Source organism: Nipponia nippon, unplaced genomic scaffold (genome assembly GCF_047370975.1).
Source record: "Nipponia nippon isolate SJK-2023a ecotype South Korea unplaced genomic scaffold, ASM4737097v1 scaffold_5, whole genome shotgun sequence".
Lineage (NCBI taxonomy): Eukaryota > Metazoa > Chordata > Aves > Pelecaniformes > Threskiornithidae > Nipponia > Nipponia nippon.
In genome coordinates, this window is record NW_028262369.1 from 59,460,713 (window position 1) to 59,482,118 (window position 21,406).

Genomic DNA, 21,406 nt, shown 5'->3' on the forward strand with positions numbered 1-21,406 from the left:
AGAAAGCAAATCGAGAAACAGTTCATGAGAGCTTTTTGGGGGAAGATGAACATTGTCTAAGAGGTACAGGCCTTCTACCTTGCAATGCTCCCATATCATGAGAGAAATAATTAGTTCTCTTTTCCTGACTAAATAAATAAATGTATGTTTAAAGTATGATACTTCTTCAGCCACTGCTCATTTTTGAAAGGGCAAGAGAACTCCTCCTTCTTGAGTCTCTCTGTTTGCAAACACTTCACAACTAGAGAGCAAGGTGTTGAGTGGTAGTGGAGGGAGAGAAGTGAGAAGTAATCATTCAGACCTATAGATCCTTTAAAATTTTTTGCCTAACAGATGTCTTTAATGATTTTATATTGCAAGGAGGAGACTCATATTTTGAAATTACTGTCTGCTTTCATTGCCCTGATCTACCAGAGTAGATCAGACACCAGTAGTTATCATCATCATAATATAATTTACTTCCCATTTTATTTAAAGAAATTATTTATTTCCTATATATATTTCTGAGATAGAGAAAAATGACTCGTGTTTTTTTGCCTTTCATGGATTTATGCATTCGACTATGTATGTTAAGGGAGTGCAATAGAGGAAATTTGTACACTAACACCTATATAAAAGTACTAACACAAAAGAGGATAAAGAGTGGCTGGTAATATTTACTATGCAGTACCCACAGAGAAGATTGGCCTTTGTCTATATTAAGTATTCTTTTGAAAGGGAGAATCAATTGGTAAGATTATGCACGTACAGGGAAGCTTTTTGGGTTACATATTTAACCCGCTACAATGCTCAGACAGGTTTTTTTTTTTCTCTGAAGTATTACTAAGGTCTCAAAACATGTCAGAAGAACTAGCTGGAATAGCAAGGTGTAGTTAGTTGGACAGGTTTAGTAGGTGTCCTGTTGGTAGATCGAGAGGACATATCTCCACATGGACATGCTTAAGACCTGGTCCTCATCCTGCTTAAATCAATTCATTGCAGGGTCCATCACTTGCTACATCTAACAAATTTCTTCTCCGAATGCCCACAAGATGCTTTGGTTGGGTAGAGCTGAACTACTGGTACATGGTGACACTCTATCCAGGTCCAGGTAGAGGTCATTGGCAGGTCAGCATGGAGAGAATTTAAATGGGAGCCATCTGATTAAATCTGACCTTTTGATGATAAAAAGGTTTCAGTTGCTTTTGCAAACCATCCCTTAGTCTTCATTAGCAAAAGCATAAACATCAATAAAAGAAATTGATTTTATAAAATAATATTCTTATCTAATTTATCTCAAGAAGTAAACCTACACTGTGACCACTTGAATTGTGAATAGCAGGGTTCATTTTGAAGCTCGGTTTTCCTCTGTGCAGTCTCCCCACTTGTTAGCATCCGGACTGGAGACCCCAAAACACTGGGAGCTCCTGGGCAAGGCGGAGAGAGCCCTGGGAGAAATCCTGACCTGTCAGAAACATAGGTGGAAAGAGGAGTCCCTGCTTGGCAGGTGTGGACTTGCAGTACTTGGAGATGCCAAAGGATCACCGTTTCTTGAGAGGCAAACCAAGGACTTGGGTTCCTTGATCATGTTTGTTCGGCCTTGGTTTAAGCTTTGAGTTTTGCCGTTCGTTCAGCTGACGGTTTTGTCATCTAACCCTTTTTATTGGGTTCTTGTTTGTTGCTTATGCATTTCTTTAAATCTACGCAGTCCCGCCTGACGAGTCAGAATGAGGCCATGGCCCTTCAGTCCATAAGGAACATCAGAGGCAATTCCCACTGCGTGGACTGTGAAGCACAGAGTAAGTACAGCCACTTCACTTCAGAAAATTGACCTCCTCTTCTTGGCCAAGACGTCTTCTTGGCCGAGACTTAGGTGAACGCCCACCATGGGCTTTGTCTTTTTTGGTATTATGTTCCATATGTTGTTTGAATGTCTCTTCTTCATTATAGAGTTTGCTTAATCAGACTTATTTTATGTTAATTCATACTTAATATATGCTGTGTCAGATGCATCCTAATTTTTTCCCCTTGTTTTACATGCCATTTTAAATGTCAGCATTTCTTTCCTTTGAAGAAAAGGAAAAAGAAGTTTGCTGTTTGACATCAGTTACTTCCATTTTCCTCCTGTTTTGCATGGAGAGAGCATGTGTGCCATGGTAATATTTTCAAAGAGGTAGAACTTGATTGGGTTTTTTTGTTTGTTTGGTTTTTTTAGGGTTACTTGTCAGAAGAAACCAAAGTCATTGCTCATTATATCTGGATACTAGAAAATTGATTTGGGACTTTTTTTTTTTCTCTCCTTTGTGTTTCTTTCCCTTTTTTTATTTTTTAAAACATATACTTAGTGTTCAGAAAAGTGTTCTCGAGAATACTTTGAGCTGTGGTTCACCTCACTAACCCCAGCTGAGGTCATTATTCTGGTGCTCTTTAGTTCCAGGGGTTTGCAACAAAGCCACAAAAAGGAAGTACTCTTGCTCTAAAGCAATTAGTTGTAGAAGCAGAAGGATTGAGAACTTGTGCATTTTTATTTCTTTGATATTTGAAAGCCAGAACTTTTCTTGTGATTTTTGCATGTGCTTCAAATGGAAAAATATTCATTTATTTTTCTTTGGGTATAATATTTTTTTAAGACTTGCTGTTCAGGATTTTGACTACTGGTCTAAGCCATTCTAACATCCCAGGTAACTTTAAAATGAACATTCATTTGGAAGTGCAAGTGCTTTTGCATGACTAATTTGCTATCTGTATAGTTAGCAATTTAGCTGATTCAGTCATCCACCAAACAAATCGATTATCCCCTGCCTCACCCTCAGAAGGCTTGAAGGGGAAGATAAAAAAGATTTTTCCATACCATCAAAATGTGCTTCACATACAGACTGGTTTTAATTGCTTCTTTTGAAAACGCTCAGATATTCGTATGCCGTCCATAGGAGATGGATCAAGAACAAAGGCAGCTGCCCTGTCCCTGGCGGTTCAGCACACAGGGGTGTGAGCCCTGGCTGGACCAGGCTTTGAGCACCAGGCCTGGGATGCTGTTAAAACAGCCTGTTGACCTGCTGGAGGGAGATCCCAAAGAGAAATTTCACAGGGATTTTTCACAGACAGAGAGAAATAATAGCAACATGGATAAATTAAGGTCTTTACATTCCAGTGGCTAGTATGTTGGTTTGGCTGGTATTTTAACATGTATAGCCCGAAGTGACTCTTATTTATTAGTGTTCTTTCATATTGACCTGGTAGTCATTCAGATTTACACCAAAGCTTTGATATAGTTCAAGTAAAAGGCATATAAGGTGCTGTGCTGTATTTGAGAAGGATGGGGTCTTCAAGTGACCTAGATGTATATTTAGCTCATTTGAAGTACTCACTGCTGTCTGTGAGCAGACCGCAATGAGAGTGTTACTGATTTCTGCTCCAGTCTGTCTCTACAGCTGTGGGTGGCATTTTCCCAGACCCTGCTTAAGTGGTCACCCAGGCAGAGTGGGAACATGCAACCTCTTCACTGCATGCGACTTCCCACGCCCATGCGTGTCCTTTTGACGTATCCATGATCCATTTCAGCTCCAGCCAGAGTCCACACTATCCCCAAGGTGTGTGTTTCTCTCCCCAGTCTTGCATGTACCCCAGTATTTATGCAGCCAAGCTACGTGTTTAATCAGGAAAATGATTGTGCAAGAAAGCAGCACAGTTTTTCCCCCCCCCTTTCAGCCGGGTTGTTTTTCATCCAGATTGCTTCATGGGTCAAGCTGGCCACATGTGCAGGGTGCCAGCAGAAGGGACCTGCCAAGAACATGTTGCTGAGAGAGGCAGGGTGGGACTGCCCTTTTTGGCAACACTCAGCGTTTGGTTGTGTAGCTTATGGGGGGATGTGATTTTGGAATCTCAGCTGGAACCTCTCTTAATTGTTTGTATTCTTGGAGATGATTTAAGTCTTCTTTGACTCTTCTTGCCATTTGGCCTTCCTAATTTTAAGGCTACCATCTTTCCTTTTGACAAATTTGAGATGTTTCCAAAGCGATGTATCTTAAAATGTAAACATGCACAAGGTGAACCTCAGCCTGCTGCTTTTTCTGCCAGGCTTTGCTTTATTTCCTTCTCTCCCTTTCTGCCTTGCCTGGGCAAGTCCTTACCCCTGGAGTATTTAGCATCACAAACACCAGTGCTCTTGTGGAAAGCTTACGTAGTTTGCATCTTCACAAAGCCAGATGTTTGGGAGCAAAGGAATATGAGATGTTACTGTCCCTCAGCTCTATTCAAGAGCCATCCATCTTCCACTTCAGAAGTCTCATTCTTCCTCTTTCTAGAGCTCTTTGCCTTTTTAGCACTTCATCACAGCACTTTGTTTCACCAGGGAGTTTCTGCCTTGTTGTATGTTAATCAGCAGCAGTAGTACCAGCAGCATTTGTGTGCCACCAGCCTTCTGGCCCTGTGGCAGTCTCAGACTAAAGTTTTTAAGTCCTTTTTTTAATGTTCCCATCCCGGAGCAATAGATGAGGCAAAGTGCTCTTTAGGTGCTGGAGTTTTTGCCCAAGAAGATCTCATTTCATGTTTCAGAGGGAAACTGATGTTGCCTTTTCCCAGAGCATTGGAGTCCCAGTGCTGACTTCTGTCTGGAGAAGGCTCTGAAGACAATCAAATTGCTTAGGCAAACCCAGTTAAATTCCTGCCCCCGAAGGATTTTAGCTCTTCCAGTCTTACTGCTTAAAGAGCAGATGAGAAGATAAATATGAGTGAGTCACTCTTTCAAGATATCTGGAGAGCGTGGAATATCAGGTCTTTTCTGTTGTTGAAGAAAACAGGGAGGGCTTAAAGAGGGAGAGTCTCATGATGAGTTTTCCAGTCCAGGAGTCTAGTAACTTACTATGGTGTATTTTATATTTGAGAGCCAAACACTGACGTAATAATTTGGGTGGCCCTGGCAAGCCTGTCAGACCCATCACAAGATTCAATTTTATATTCAGAATAGAAAAAAAAAAACTTGTAAAGAATAGAAAAGATGTAAACTTTTCTCTCTTTTGCTGCATCTCTTTGCAAGATGCCTTCGCCCCCTGCTTCTCCTTTCCCTGGCTCTTCTGCTCCTCCCTGCTCCTCTTCTGCTCAGCCCAGCACTATCTTGCACGTGCTTGAACTCATCAGGATTTAGCATGGCAAAGCCTTTCATCAGCAACCTCATGTCCAAAGGGATGAAGGAGATGGTGGGGAGGGGTTATTCTCCTAAAAGAGCTGTTCCAAGAGCTTTCACCTTCAAATGATCAATCTGATTGAGGTGCAAGTCAAAGTGGGGAGGACGCTTTTAGAGACAGAGAGAATGACATACCTTTAAGAATATGGGCAGCTGAAAATTGTAATCTGGGAATATCCAGTGATGTTTAAAAGGTCATATTTTGTTTGACAAATTGTAAGTAAAACAAAGAGAGGAAACTAGCTTGATAGCAGCTATAGCTGCATTGAGTGGGGTTTTTGCTTCTTTTACCATCAAATGTCAATGTATGCATACTGGAGAAAAGCCTGCCATGTGCTTGTAAGTATTCTGAGCATCCTCCAATTCAGAATTACTCTTAGCATCAGCAGGAAGAGTGAGCTGATTTTTAATCATCTAAAAAAAAAGGAAAAAAACCAGCTTGAGTAGTTATAGCTTACTAACCACGTGTGGTTCTTTTCAATATAAATCAGTGGTAACAAATTTGAAGCATGAGATTTAAAAAGTGCTCAACTACATATGGGAAAAGGAAGATGCAGATAGGAGCAGTGAATTGAAAACAGGGACATCCCTGAGCATGTAGTTTACAACAGCTTGCCTTTATTATTGGTGGGTAGTGACTTCTGTCATCTAGCATACCTCCTTTTGAGAATAATTTTTCACGTGCATACACTGAAACAGATGTCATAAGTGACATCATGTCAGTATTTTCCCAGAATCCATCAAACAATGCCACTTGTCCAAGCTCCTGATTAGAGCCCTGTCTTGCTCCGCGTTATTCAGTTGTAACCAAGATCAACAAGTCTGGTTTTTTCACTGGATATCTCTAATGAGTTCAACACTTGCCTTTCCTAGTTTGCCACCTTCAAACTTGTTGTGTGTTATCAGATTATTGAAATTTAAAATACTATCTTGACAGAATTTCATGTAACTTTTTGGTTATCGCTTTGGTGGATTACTTCAATTGTACCAGCCCTGTCAATTGGAAGTAGGTGAATATTTAAAAAAAAATATTCAGTAAAAGATACACTAGATGTGCTTCAAGTACACAGAAGTATTTGGGAGTGAGGTCAGGTCCTTAACATCAGTTCTATTAGAATAATCGGAAAAATATTAATCAGTATTTTTTCTCTTGCTTCATTCTGAGTTTGTGCTTCTTTGAGCTCATTGCACTTTTTATTTTTGTGAAGATAACCCTGGCCTTTGCAAGTCAGGGACAGAGATTTCATTCTAAGAAATGGTTTGCAAATTTTAAGTTATTATCTGCTCTATTTAAGCTTTTACTGACAAATTAGTATGTTTGGATTTTTAGTGTGTTTCAAATATACTACTGGTTCTCCCACTGGCAAGACACCAAAAATACCTGGTGGAGGTGACCTGAAGAAACATGCAGAAAAGGAGTTTGTCATGGTTGTCTTACCAAGGACTTGGAAAGCATGGAGGAGTTTTGTCTCAATTATCTTTTGGAGATCTGAAATGCTGTCTATTCGTAGCATAAGACTTGGTATGGACAGGAACTTTTTCTGCTCAAGTGAAATAAGATGGGGGATTTTTCTTGTTGGGAGTATTTTTAGATTTCTAAGGAATGACCGAAAAATGTCAATCAATGCCTTCACTGAAATGTGGGAGTTTACAATTAAAATTATCTGCTTTCCTTTCATATCTTTTGTCCAAATGTGACATGGCAAAGAACTAGGAAACGTTTTGTTTCCACATATTTTAGCTGCCAAAAATAACTTTTCAATTTTGGGTTACATAAAGTAGAAATGAGTCTTCAGATGAAATTTCTCTGAATGGAAGGGGACACTGGAATTTCATTTTCTATCAGCTCTAAATTTTATTTAGATTTGAATGAAAACTGCCTGCCCTCTCAATTAATCACCTTTTTCCTGCTTGGCATTTGTGATAGCCTACTGGTTCTTTGGGAGGCCCACGGTAAGGTGAGAAGAAAAGATCTGACAGCAGGAGGGAGAAAAAAAAAGCTACCAAAAATTCCTCTGATACGTCTTTCATTGCATTTGTTAAAATAAATGTTTGTTGGAGAGAGGGAGATTCATACTAGTCTAGATTTAAATAACACAGGACAGTGACAAAAAAGTGAACCATCTTGGGAAATTACTTTGAATTTCCCGGCTTTTGTCAGGTTTGTCACAGCCTTATCATTTGTGGGGTTATTTTTTTTTTGTGTGTGTGTGTGTGTCGGTGGAATTTTTCTGGCTCGTACACTAAAACTGGGACTGTTCAAAGTATCACATTTTCATCTTAGTACTTATCTCCCTGATCTTAGAGATGAAAACATACCCCATAGTGTGTTAGATGTAAAAGCCATATGTAGGTGATGATATAGATGGTTATTAAGGGAGTTGATATAGTTAGCAACAGAGACATTGTATCTGGTCGCTCTTTTTTTTTTTTCTCCTTTTGCTCTTGTAATTGGCTACAAGTGGCTCTAGATTCCCAAGGAGGGGCTTTCTCCACCACTTCATCATCAGCTGCCTGCCACTGCATTTATATTTTCTTTGTTTCTTGTTTTCACTGTAATTCATATTTTTCTTTTGCCTGAAGGTGGAATGATACATCTTTTGAGAATCCCCTCCACAATTTTTTTTTTACTCCTTGAGGGTTTCTTGGAAGGGTTAGTATCTCCACAGGGCAAAACTGACCCTTCTGGAAGACCTTCCAACTGTGCTTTTGGACAGGACACCTGCATTTTTTTCCCCAGAGCCAAAATCTTTATCCACAAACATTAACTGGAAAGTTTTGTTAGGTGTTTCATTGTACTAATTGCTTGTATCCCTTTTCCTGTAGATCCTGACTGGGCCAGCTTGAATCTGGGAGCCCTCATATGTATCGAATGCTCAGGTATACACCGAAACCTTGGCACGCACCTCTCCCGGGTCCGCTCTCTCGACCTGGATGACTGGCCTATAGAGCTCATCAAGGTGATGTCTTCTATCGGGAATGAGCTGGCAAACAGTGTCTGGGAGGAGAGCAGCCAAGGCCATATGAAACCTTCGTCAGACTCCACAAGGTAGGCTTTCCTACTCCATCTCACCATGGCATGCAGCGGGCAGGTAGTATGTGATACTGCACGTGGCTGAGGCTGTAAGCTATGAGCCCATAAATCTTCATTTTGGCATTGCAGTCAGAGGTGGTAGGGCGTTACAATGTTTTACAACATGGACTTTTAAAATTCTCCCTTGGAGTAAGCCTTGTAAAAATCATTATGTATATATATCTTCACTGCATGCCCAGGAAGAACGTGTGTCAAAGTGCGGGAGGGGTGTCAAAAGTTGAGTGACCCTGTTATTTTCACTCTTGTGAAGGTTTCCTCAGCAGCTCTACAATTTTTTTGTTCAATTGACTGACCAACAAAACAGTGGGAGATTGAAACCTCCCGCCTGGTTGTTCCTCAGTCTAAATTATACTGTAATGTGTTTCTTTGTTTTGGTCAGCCACAAAGTTCCTGGCTCTTGGTCTATCAGTTTGTGCTTAATAATCTGCCTTGAGTAGTTCAAGCTCACCCAGGAATTTGTACCTGGCCGTCAGGTCTTTGGGTTGTCATCACGGATGTTGAAAATCCTGCTCGCTCTGGATGTGAAGGTGTAAGTTGATGGGGGAGTGTGTGTTTCCGATGAGAACAGTATTTTACGTACCAGTCATAGCTCAGCACAGTGAAAATCTTCTTTCTGTGATGCATTGTCGTACCGAAACCTAAAAGGTTTTTGTGCTTAATTTATCTGATCAGTGTCAAAGGAGGAAGATGTTCTGAAAGTACAAAATGTAAGTGCTAATAGTTATAACTAAGGTATTGGCTTGGGGGAAGCAGAGTGACCACTGGCAGACTGTGTTTCAGCAGGGGGGTTCAGGCAGGAGAAAGACCTTCTGGACTACCTTGCACAGCTGGGCCAATCTTTGAAGTTGTCTTCAGAAGTGCGTTATAATTGTCTTAGGCTGCCCCCCTGGAGCTTGCCCCGCATCCGAGCACCAGTTGGTCCCCTGGTAGCAAACGGCACGATGGAGGTTTAGCTCTCAGTGTTTTCCTCCTGCATATGAGAGAAATCAGAGGGAATTGTATTCTGATTTTGTTATGTAATAACATAATCAGATCCTGCTTTTTCTAGTACTGGATCAAGTGAAATTATAACCTGGGAGCATATACCTGGGCCACCTCCTGCGGTGTAGGAGTAGGTTTGTACTGTTGTCTGTAATAAAGTCAACTGTTTCTTATTGCATTATTTCGTTAGCACTGAAAAATGAATTTGTGGTGCCACCTTTGGTTCATCTTCGAGAATGAAGCCAGTACATTAATCAGGCTACTTAGATGAATGACTATGCATATAAAAATGTTCAGGAAGACCTACACAGTGATTTTGTTTATACATAAACTGTATGTCTGCTGTATACATGTATATTATTAGACAGCTAATATAATGATTTCATCAGGTAGATTAAAATCAACTTATTGCTGCCTTTCAGTCATTAGTATTACTTTAATGCAGAGATCTTATATTGTTGCAACTAACAAATATATGTTGCTCCTTACTACTGAGGTGAGGTGGAGATAGCTCAATTCTAAATACTTGTAAAAGGAAAAGGCATACACTCAATTGGATTTTATTTTTTTTTAAAAATAGCATTTTAGTGTGCATATAATAAAGTTATCATGAAAAATCTAAAATACATGTGACTGTGATGAAAAGGGAACCATCCATTTGAATTAAATTATTCAGGGTTTTATGTTTGGAAGTGAGTTTTATTTATAGAAAATCAACTTTGTTCTCTTTGTATTTCATGCTCAGAGCTTATTTTAAATCTCCTTTGTTTCTGTACATCTTTGTGTTTATAGTCAGCTGTTTATGTTTGTCAGTGACTTATTTGCACTTTTTTTCCTGGACTATAGCATTTTTGAACAAAAGGTATAAAGATTCGTTTTATACACATGCATTTCCATCTCTGTGTCCAAGTGCACACTTACGTGATGGAAGAGCTGTTAGAAAAAATAGAATTAAGATTATGTGAAAATTTTCCCACAAAGCAATTGTAATCTTGCTGTGCTACTCCCGTTTTTTCCGCTGTTTGCAGCGGGGACTGAAGTGATATTTTTCACATAAATGCCTGAAAGGTCTGCTTTTTGAAAGTTATGTGCCTCCTTTTGTACTTTACTTTGGTCTCTACTAGCATCGTAATCCTTCTGTCCAAGATGTGGCAAGAAAATGAGTTCACGTTCTTTAGATATAAGTTATGTATTCCATTTCCTTGCTGCTGTTTGCAGTTTTGCATGAGGAATCCTATCAGAAGCAGCTACAATGGATCTGAAGTGAGGTTAAACACTCCCCCCCCTTTTTTTTTTGTTGTTGAGGGACTGAAGGGGGAAGAGGCAACTGAAGTTGAGGAACTGGTGGAGGAGGCAAGAAAGTAAGCAAGTAGAAAGATGACTGGGGAGCTAAGATTTGGAGTTCTAGTGGAGGAGGGATGGAGGGTGTCCAAGGATACTTGGAGATCAGGGAAGAAAGAATCATTCAGCAAAACTACTTCTGAAGGGGAAGAGAGCCAACAGCTAGTGTTGGGGGGCTGTTCCTGCCCATGCTGGTGGGCTCTGGGGTCAGCTGGAGTCTGAGAGACACTATATGCAGAGATTCACGCACTCAGTATGCTCCTGCTTTAATGAGTTCTCTTCTCACCAAAACCTCATCAGATGGAAGAGGGGAAGTACTCCCATGTTTTCCTCCAAGTTTCCCCTGAACTTGTTCATATCCTCGTTCCCTTCTGCAGCCCCACTTACTACACCTGTCCCACATAGTGCTCCTGTTTTCAGTTCCACTACATATACTCATTAATCCACCCTCCACGGCTTTCCACATGTGTGCTCAGACCTTCAGGCTGTGCCTGCAAGGAAAGTGTTGGAAACCCAAGGACAGAAGATTTCTTAACCATTCCCCCAGCTGATTCAAAGGTTTAGCACAAAGCATCAGTAACAGACCTTAGACAAATGCAGTCTTCTCACGTGTTTCTTTGATAGGCATGTCTATTAACTCTTTGGTCACCACTGTGCCCACCCCCCGCAAAGCACCAAAAGTTGTCAGCACAGTGATGGACCCCCTGTTAATAGACATTTGTCGAGGGGATCAGACATACATGGGTTTCACCATTTCGTATTGTGTCTTTCTACTGGAGATGAAGCCATCAGTGGAAACCCACAGGCTTTCTAGGGGCAAAAAAAAGATTATTGACTGCTTCACAAATACTGAATCTGTTGGGCTGTGAGGCTCGAGGAGTGTTCACATGCTGAACTAAAAGGAACCTGGAAGTCTTGACATGGCTTCAAAAGCAATCCCTTCAGCTGGGGAGAAGTCAGTACTGATGACTGAATCAGTACAGTGGCATCCCATGCGTTTGGATTGAGTAGAGGAAAGGGTGGAGAGACCTAGGGAGACCAATGTTTTGCAGGACGGATTGCCAAATGGCTACTGTAGGCCACAGTATAATTAAAGAGTCTTATTCAGGAAAATGTCACCAATATTTATAAAAATAGAGATATGCCAGGTATTGAGTACTGCTTGCATTTTTAATTTTGGACATGCAAAAATAAGTTAAATATTATCAAACTTAAACCGCATCAAACGTACCATACCGCTGTCCTTTCCTAGCCCACTCAAATTCACTTAAAACCCTTTCTTCGAGAAAGTCATGGGGAAAGATAAACCTAAAAAGGTATTTTGAAGGTCAGAAAGACTCTCAGATTGGAGGGCGTGAACTCAAAGCCTGAGAGAGTTGTAGCAAAAGGTATTACTCCTGTTGCTTTCATCAAGGATATATTGCCCAGGTATGTCCTCTAATGTTAACACGTGCCAGGTCTCATAAAGTGTGAGAGGCAGCTTATAAAATAAGCAGATCTCTAGGTCATTCAGTGCCTCTGGATCAAAAGCAACACCTTGGATGGCTTCTAGCATTAAACTGGAAGGCATCGCAGGTTATAGGAGCACAGGTGAAATGGGATCCCCGAGGAAGCGGCGTAGAGTAGCATGAGGCAAAGTTCAGACTGAGGGTGTTGGTGTGATTACGGGGAGAAAAGAGGAATAAACGTGAGCTCCTGGTGAGCACGAAAAGTTGGCAAAGCAGCAGAAAACCCAAGCACAGGTGAACACGTGCGTGTGGAAGGGAAAGGGGACCAGCTGGCCTCTGAGCGGTGGTGTCCGTGGGTCCCTGATTAGGTCAGCTTTGGAAGGCTGGTAATTGGTTCCAGCAATTACCAGCAGCCCTGAGAACCGCCGCTCAAACTTCGGGAGCCCTGTGACAAATTGAAGCTGACTGCTGGTGAAGGAGTATCGACTTCCCATTTCTAAACAGGGGGATCATTAGTCAAGAAAAGCATCTTTTAATTACTTGCAGGAAAGGGGGGGGGAAAGGAGGAAAAAAGGAAAAAGATCTTTCAGTATGGATCCTGCAACAGCTGCCATTTTTTTTTCCAAGTGTATTCAATATTAAATTTATTGTCTTGGAGGGGAGGGGGTGAGCAGGGAGAGTTTGCCTGCGGTCCCTCCTTTGGTAATGTGCGTTTAATTTGGAGTGAGAAGTCAAATTAGAGTAAATCAATGTTGCGACAATTAACTGGGTCTAGGGATGAGATCAGGATTTTCCCCTCTAATTGCTATTGATACTATTTAAGCACACTCTTAAAACATTGATTTGGAGTGGTGTGACACAGGAGTAGCCCAGTGGGGCGGGGGCAGAACTGCTCCATGGAGGAATGTCGGAGATGTGGTGAAGCCAGCGTGGGGAGTCTGTGCCATGTTTCGCCTGGGCCTGTTGCACTGGTATGTAGATCTCCTACCAGATATTTAGCTTTCTTCTGGACACACCTCATGTGCTTTGCTTTCTCCCCATACTATTCTTGCCCATGTGGCTTCTGGTTTTTAGATATGCTTGCCACCATCGACTTCTGAAGATGTTGTTAGCCTTTTCCAAATGAGATGAGCTGCCACCATCCCTCTGCCTGCACCAGGAGGTGACAATCTGCTCCCTGGCCCTGACACTCTTTCTCTGAGCTCTCAAGCTCTCCATCTCTGTCTCGCTGCGAGTACTGGGATGTGCCAGCAATGAGGCCACCTCCCCCAGCTGGAAGCTGCTGGCCACGAGGAGGGAGAGCAGTGTGATATCCAGGCACCATCCCAGCCATGCTTTTTGTTCTCCTGCTGAAGCGATGCTGAATATTTGCATTAGCTATGTGTAAACTTCAAAGTTAAGGGCTCCACCATTTTGGTGTCTTTTTGAGAATATTCCTAAATAGAAAGAGCCTCCATCTCCATTAAAGCGAGTGTATTTTTAAAGTGAGGGATGAGCAGTTAGTAGAAGCTCAGGCATAGTTTTAAGCTCTGCCGAGGCAGCCCCAAGCAGCAGCTCGTTAAGTGGAGATTGGAGTTTGGAGCATCTGCTGCAATTTTGCTCAGGTAGTCTGTTTGCATAGCAGTCACCCTGTTTATTCTGGTTACCAAAGGTTATAAGAAAATAGAGAGGTTCTTAACACTGTCTGAGAAGTCTGGAGTTGGGAGCCAGCAGTGTCGGGAATTGACTTTCACCTTAAGACGTAAGATCCAGTTTGATCCCTCGCTCACTAATGAACTGAATTTAATGGTGTCAGAAAAAACATTATGCAGCTCGACTATATTTAGCAGACTTTTACAATCCTAAGATGAAGCCTGGCTTGCCGTTTCGAGACTTGAGTCCACTATGCTGAGCGTGCGCTGGTTTCTTGGGGATAACTGGGGAGCGACTTCTATGAAAAATATTAAACCATGCCTTCTTTTTTTTGTAAAAATAATTAGTCCTTCATTATAGACAGTACAGATAAAGGGCAAGCACAGGGAAACTGTGTAGTTAAGATCCCGGTATCGTATCCTGAATCTTGTAAGGATGCTCCACTTCATCTCTCTCTCATTTCTTGTTCCTTTTGGCCATCAGATTGCTGTTATAGTCCTGTTGGTCTCCGATTCCTGGCATAAGGCTGCAGCGTTACAAATGGGGCCTGGGGGAACATCGGTACCTCTCTATCCGCAGTTGTCAGGTCTGGTTTCTTAGCGGTTCTTGGCCTGATGAGGTCAGTGTTTTGTGCCTTTTGAATGCTTCTCCATGCTTGACACCTTTCCCATTTCAGAGGTGGGGGAAGGGTGTTTTTAAAAATAAATAAATAAATAAATAAATAAATAAAAAAGATTTTATTGTGAAGGGCTGACCAGAACCCATCTGCAGTTGGGTGGCATCTGCTCCCCACATGTCACTTCCCTCATTAACAAGCAATTGAATTAATTAAATGCTATTCAGAACACGCATAACAAGCTACCGGCAGTGTCCAAATTAGCACTGATAATCAAGGATGATTTCCTTTATTATCCTGCTAAGTGGTGTGCAGGCTCTGATCTCCCTGTCTGCCCTCATCTATTTACATACCCCCAGCTTCTGCCTTTAGAAGCTGAGGTTATCTTACCTAGTTAATTTGCCACGATCACCAAGCATGGCGGATTGATATTCCTGCCTCTGCTGAAGCAACCCCCCCCCTTTCTCCCCCTTTCCTTCCTCCCCAAGCCTGGTCCTTTGTATCTCAAGCTCACTGATAAATTAAAAGCCACCCCTGTGGTCTCTCAAGTGAGTAATAGAGGCAGAAATTTCATTTTGCAACTGGCTGATTTAATGATCCAAAGGGTAATTAATGGCCTGATTATCTTAATGTTAAATATGTCCGGCAGCAATTACTGTGACCTCCCGCTTGTCAAGGTCCAGGCTATGCTCTTCTTTCAATTAAGTTCTCTGGGGCTTAATGGTATGAATAAACTCCTCTGATTCTATCATTCCGGACTCTGAGATTTAAGCGAGCTAGGGGCTCGTTTGGAGTTTTAATCAGCCCGTCTTCTACTTGAGCGATCAGAGTTAACAATTATAACAAGGACAGTTTAACTTTCTTTCTCTCCCCCCCCCCCCCTTCTTTATATTTTTATTTTATTTTTTTTTTTAAGCGCTCGGAGGGAATTTTGTTGGCTGCAGCAGCAGCTTTGCTTAGGCTAGTCTCTCCCTATATAAATTATCATGTGAATGCTGCTGTTTTTCCATTTGACAGGCTTAATTAATTGGCAGGAGCGCCCGAAAATGACAGTGCCACTAATTGCAACTCCAAGTCCATTTCTGTCATTGCAGCACGCTTGTCAGCGGGCATGCCCCGCTCCTCGCCGCGGCCGGAGTTTGTTGACGTTTTCCATTTCGGTTTTCACATCTCGTCGGGGAATGTGATGGGATGTGATAGCCTAAGATGTGCCTTTGGGTTTTCCAGGCATGCAGTTTGTGTGCAAGAATGACATTTACTGCCAATAAAGTTTAGACAGCTGGGCTTCTGCCCACCCAACAGCTGCTAGGGGACTTAAGATTTGAGTTAGGATATTTCAGCAAGTCCTATGAACAGGGGAGACTTTGGGAAGGGATTTATTAAAAGGAGAGGGAAAAAAGAAAAAAAAAGGGCAACAAACCCTGGGAGTCATAACTCACCCCTGGTCTTTCTGGTGGCCAAACTACACTGAACAGCACATCTCCCAGTGAGCTGGAGTTATATTAGCTCTGTTTTGGACAGCAGATATTTTGTAAAGATAGTGAGGAAAACGTATAAATTATTAGTTACAAGAGTATTGTGTTTTCAAACGCACACATAAATAAAAAGACTTGATTCATTGCTGCCAGTAAACTAAAACCGTTTGCCGTATGGCTGTAGAAGTGAACTGATTCTGACATGCCAGATTGCATGCTTTCAGATTAGAGTAATTGTAATTGTTTTAAAATTAAATTTAAAAAAAAAATAAAATTTGTCACTTACCAGTAGCTTCCAGGAAATGCATCTAATAAGAATAACTAAGTGAGGCAAATGAAATGTCAGCTTGGGTGGCGGCTGGTCGGATTTCACCATTTGGAGGCCTCAAAAGCTCAAATGCAGTACTCCAAAGATGAAGGTTAATAGTAGTACGACGTATTTTATTGTCCTTGTAGCTGCTTCGCAGACCTTGTCATCCAGGAGCTGATCCAGTAAAACACTGGTGCCTACATAGCAGCGTGGTAGATGCCTGGATGATTAAAAATAAAAACAAAACAATAACAAAAAAAAAACCCTCGACCCCAGTTGTCCAAGTTAATGAGTGCTTTAGTTAAAATGCTCCCTGGTTCAATTGCACGTTTCTTATGTGCAAATACGTCTTTGATAAAAACTCAAGCATCTTGTAAACAGAAGCCCAGCTTGCAATTATTATTATAATCATGATTCTCCTTGTTGCCTCTGAAAGAGAAACCTGCAAAGAAGAATTTCTGTCTCCTTCTGCAGTACATTAGAGCATTTGTTAAAAAGCAGAGGTGTAAAAGCCACAGTACTATTCGTATTTTTTTTAAATCTAAATAGAATAGGTACCACTTTTATTAAATTCTCTGAATATTTAACTTCTATGTGTATATGGACCAGACACATTGCTCTCTGCACTCATTCCTCGCATGGAACATACACATGCTATGTGGGTGCTGTGATGTAGTATGTTATGGACCCATACGGCCCATGGTGAGCAGAGATTTCCAGTTACACTGGGTTTATAGTATTTCCTTTTCATCTTGCTTACCAACTATCATCTGGACAGTTTGCCCAAGTATTGCTGGTGTAGTTTTTGGAGAGAAATGCTAAAGAAATCCTCATTGCTTTTGTCTTTTTCTGACTTTCTCTGATGCCTCTCATGTGTTAGACTGTTCATACATCCATTTGTTGTTTGTCCTTTGAAAAATGTTTTTGAAGAAGATGGGAGAGCAACGTGTTTTGGCCTTCTTTCAATACCTGCTAGCTAAGATACCTCCTAGATAAGACACTAAGATCCTTCCTCAAACCCAAATTTTATGGGTATGGTGACAATACAAAAATGAAGATCAGAGTAGCGGGCCAGAGGCAATGGTCAAGCTTTGAATACTGAACTAAAGATAAAAAGAAGGGAAGGGCCTTCAAGGGGCCTTGAAAGAGAAGACAAGTAGCTTTGCTTTCATACCATACAACTGGGTTGCTCAGACTGGGCAACAGTCCATATCTTAGCAGCTTTTTGCCATTTTCTTACAAGTCCAGTGACATTTGGTGTTTTTTTCCCACCAGGAGTTGTGGAAAACAGTCATCCCTTGTTTTTGAAGGTAGTTTTTAGAATTGATAAAAAAATGAGAAACCCACTCTGAATACTCCCAGAAGACCTGAAGAAAGACATCCTTGAGTGTATTAAGCTTACAAATCAAAGCTGCTTGAGGACATCTTGCCTCTTGAGGTTTCTGCAGTAGGAGAGGTGATAGACACTAAAATGTTTTACCTTGGAGGTACAATCAACTCAAGGTACCTTTATTCTGCTGAGATTCATGACAAGTTTTGGTTCTATTTCTGTGTGTATTTGACTGCCACACTGAAAAGCACCAAGTTAAGCTGAAATTCCCTAAAAAGGACATTGATGAGCTGTTAGACTTCAGGAAATCTAGGATTTGAGTTCAGGACTCAAGCAAGGAGGATTTCTTTCTATTGTATGAACAGTGATGATTGAGACAGTGGGGAGATACATTGGGAAAACAGTATTCATAAGTCAGTAATCAGCTGTCAGAAAAAGTGGTTTTTTTGCTTGCTAGAATAATAACCAGTCTGTTGGTTGAGAGCCTGTTCTAAAGGCCTCAAAACAGTGTAGGCTCTTGGCTTCAAACTTAATTTTCAGTTTAGATATGGACTGATTATTTCTTGTTGTGTGTTAGTTCTCTCCCAGACACCTAGCAGTGCTACAGAGCATCTCAGATTTGAAGACCAAAGTGTCTTCACTGTGACTTCACATCTGCTTGGCCATAAGCTACTTGAAAAGGTCAAAACAGAACTTACCAATAGAGAGATAACCATCACTGTGTTTATTAGAAACTACTTGGGCCAGTGCTTAACTGTGGTACTACAACAGAGGAATGGAAGAGCTAATTAGAACAAAGAGATTAATTTCAAATGAGAAAAAGATTTATATTGTGTTTATAAATTGAGGGGGAATATGGCTTACATCAAGCTCATGGCCAAAAGCCAGTACCACTTAAAATGAGTCAGATGCCAGCCACTGTGGGTTAGTCTTTCCCCAGAAAATTCCTTGATACCTTTATAAGCATTTAGAAATAAAGTAGAAACGAGACTCAATCGCATGCCACAGCAAATTCAGTCATTAGAAAAGATGGTCAACGGTACCTATATGACAGTGACATTTCCCATCCCTTGGTGACTGTAGCCTTCCATCCATCTAACTGCAGCCCAAAATCGTTGCAGACTTGCAAAGGGACAGGTCCATAAGCAAATGCTGTATTTCAGTCCAGAAGCTAGACCAGGATGATGGTTAGCTGTTCTGCAAAAGTGCAAAGACCAGGTAAGTTAGTTTTCTCTAAGGTCTTGAAGAGATCTGGAAGCCTTTTACTGAGAAAGCAGCATCAGGCTTGGGTAGTGTGGTGTATGTCCTGAAAGAGACCATCCATCTTTCCCTCCTTCCACCGAGAACTGCATTTTTCTGTCCTTTCCCCCATCATCATGCAAGCATGAGTCCAGTCGGCTCGGGGATCCCATCAAAATCTATAGTTTTGGTGCATTAGGTTTCTTCTGGTGCAACAAACCGGTCCCTTCCACCCTGCAGCCTGTGTGAGCACTGTACCAATGTAAAAAAAGCGGTGGGCGTTCATGGCCAGGGGAGAGGGCGCAGATGGAGGCAGGTCAGCACTTCCAGGAGCAGCCTGCAGTTAGAGCAGATGAGGCATAAGGTGAAACAGCGCCCTGCTATTGCTCATTTGGATCAAAGTACATCTGTACTTGGTGAATAGTTTTGAAACGGGTAACAGGTAGACTCTAGAGTACATTTTCTCCTGATATATTTTGAAAAAATAAAAATAAAAATTGCTACCTTGCCAGGCTTAGAATTGGCTGCATGGACTGGAGAATGAAACCACACTAATCGTGAGATGTTATTTATGGTGCTTATTTTAGCTGTCTGAGATGAAATACCTGAATTAGGAGTACAGTGTAGTGCAGCTTTGCATTCTGAACTCTGAGACAATGCAAGTGTAGTGTAGAGGAGTATTAAAAAAAAACACAAAACACAACCACCAGAGATTTGATTAAGCTCATGTGCTCCTTATTTTCAGGAGTTAGCATCTATCAGATTGGATGGGTTTTTACTGGGAGGGCAACAGATACTTCTGTGACTCCAGGAGCAACTCCTTGTTCAAAAACACTGAAATTATTGAACTTTGAAACAGAACATTTGCAGGGGAGTACATTTACATTAGCTAGGCTTACTTGAACCCATTTTTTATCATTTACACTGAAATTAAGTTCCACCCTGTTCAATGTGTGTGTGCGCACACATACCTGCTACTCCACAGTACCTGAGGAATAAATATGGAGAGGTTCATCTTAAACGTGGCAAGCTAAAAGCAACTGAAAAATTAAATTTACTGTATAAAGCTTTGGGCAGGCTTACCAAAACGATCTTTGCCCTCACCGTCTTTAATAGTAGCTATTTTATCGGTTATTTCCAAAAGGAAAAGCATTTAACACTTGTGTTGCTATCGAAATTCAGGCGTTTGTGAGGCTGAAACTTGTAATAATAAAAAGGCAAAAAAAAGCAATTGAGGAAAAAAATGCCAAATGCCAAGCATCAGCTATTACGAGGTCCCTCGGGTCAGATCTGAATGCTCATCTATGAGATGCATTCAACTTTGGAAAGTATTGTGAGTTGAGTACTTGCTGCTGCTGAGGAACTCAGCAGAGCTGCTTAGCTGGGAAGGAAAATATCCAGCATATTAAAAAAGAACATATTTTGTTAGAAAGAGAGCTTATGTAAAACATTTTCTTTTTATTTGAAGCTTTTCTGTGTACTTGATGTTTAACCTGTTCTTTTCATTTCTCCTGCCCTAAGGTCATGGCTGTCTCTCTGTATGTTAGGTCTTACCAAACATAAAGTTGTTTAAACATAACTCAAATTGGTTGATATATGTGGCATAACAGCAGTTACTCTAAAGCCAGTTTATTCCTGGTTTGTGCTGCTGAAGCTTTATTACATAAATTATTTTTAAAGTTTCTATACACTTTTTCTGCTCTTAAGAGATACATAAACCAATTGTGGTTAAATACAAGGACAGGCTGCTGCTGGTTAGGCTGGGAGCCTGGGAAGGTGGTCCTCATGTTATCTTTTTCTGGCTTAACTTAGATGGGATGTTATCAGAAGGTTGAGTTGCACAGACAAGAATTTTTCGGTAGTGGTCACTAGTGATGGTGGTAGTTATGTGCCTTCATCCTCCTGCATTGTTTTTGACCATTTCAACCCTTTGGAGGTTGTTTGGATGGCAGATCGTTTTGTTTGAGGTTGTGGTACGGCAGAGAAAAGAGCATGCCTAAAACCAGCGGCAGCGATGCTTAACAGTACTTTAAAAAAAGGCAGTGCCTTGCCGTGCTACTGGTGGCTTTGCTGGCCGGTGACACTAGGCACAGAAGCAGCAGCATGCCTTTGCTTTGGTCGTGGCTACAGAACCTGCAGGGCTCCATAACAGTAACTGTGACCAACTTTCTCTCTTTTGTGATTTTTTTCCTTTTTTTTCCTTTGTTTAAGACTGAGCTTTGTTTCTGGCTCTGCAGGAAGCTGGTAGCCTATGGCAAGGGACTGGGGAGATAAGACTTCAGTAAGATAACTAAATGAAAAGGGCAGCAGTGAAAAGATGGTGCTGGCTTTTGACTGGACTGAAACTTGATATACACATCAGCCCAAATGCAGTTTCCCCACAGCTCTCAAATATTATCCGTTTGTCAGAGGCAATGCGCTTACTGCTGGATTTTTAGATGTGCGGGTGCTGGTGGGGGAGCCAGCAGCGAACCCCTGAAAGAGAAGAGTGACCAGAAGAAATAAGACCACCATCACTCCAGCTTTAAAGTAATTAAATAGCAGGCTAAAATGTGTTGAGGTGAACACAGGTGACGAATCGGAGCCTTTAGAGGGTAGGAATTAGAGTGAAATAAAATGCCTTACTGTGCCTATTAACTAGATTGTGCAGACAGTGCAAAGTCCTGTCGCTGAAGCATTTTTTGTGTGAGTCTGCAGAGACATACGGTAGTGAGAAGAAGCCATCTCTTAATAATTGGTAAGCCTCAAAAGGTACAGATGGGATATGCTTCAAAAAGTC

At 41.4% G+C, this 21,406-nt stretch overlaps 1 protein-coding gene across 4 annotated transcripts in view; it reads left to right on the forward strand.

The window, feature by feature from the left end:
* AGAP1 (ArfGAP with GTPase domain, ankyrin repeat and PH domain 1) overlaps positions 1–21,406 on the forward strand; it is a 395,766-nt gene that overhangs the window by 342,603 nt on the left and 31,757 nt on the right. For all 4 annotated transcript variants that reach the window (XM_087731869.1, XM_087731868.1, XM_087731867.1 and 1 more), the window contains 2 exons: positions 1,688–1,778; positions 7,988–8,210. In XM_087731869.1, coding sequence (XP_087587995.1) covers positions 1,688–1,778; positions 7,988–8,210 — 314 coding nt within the window. The remainder of the gene's footprint in view (positions 1–1,687; positions 1,779–7,987; positions 8,211–21,406) is intronic.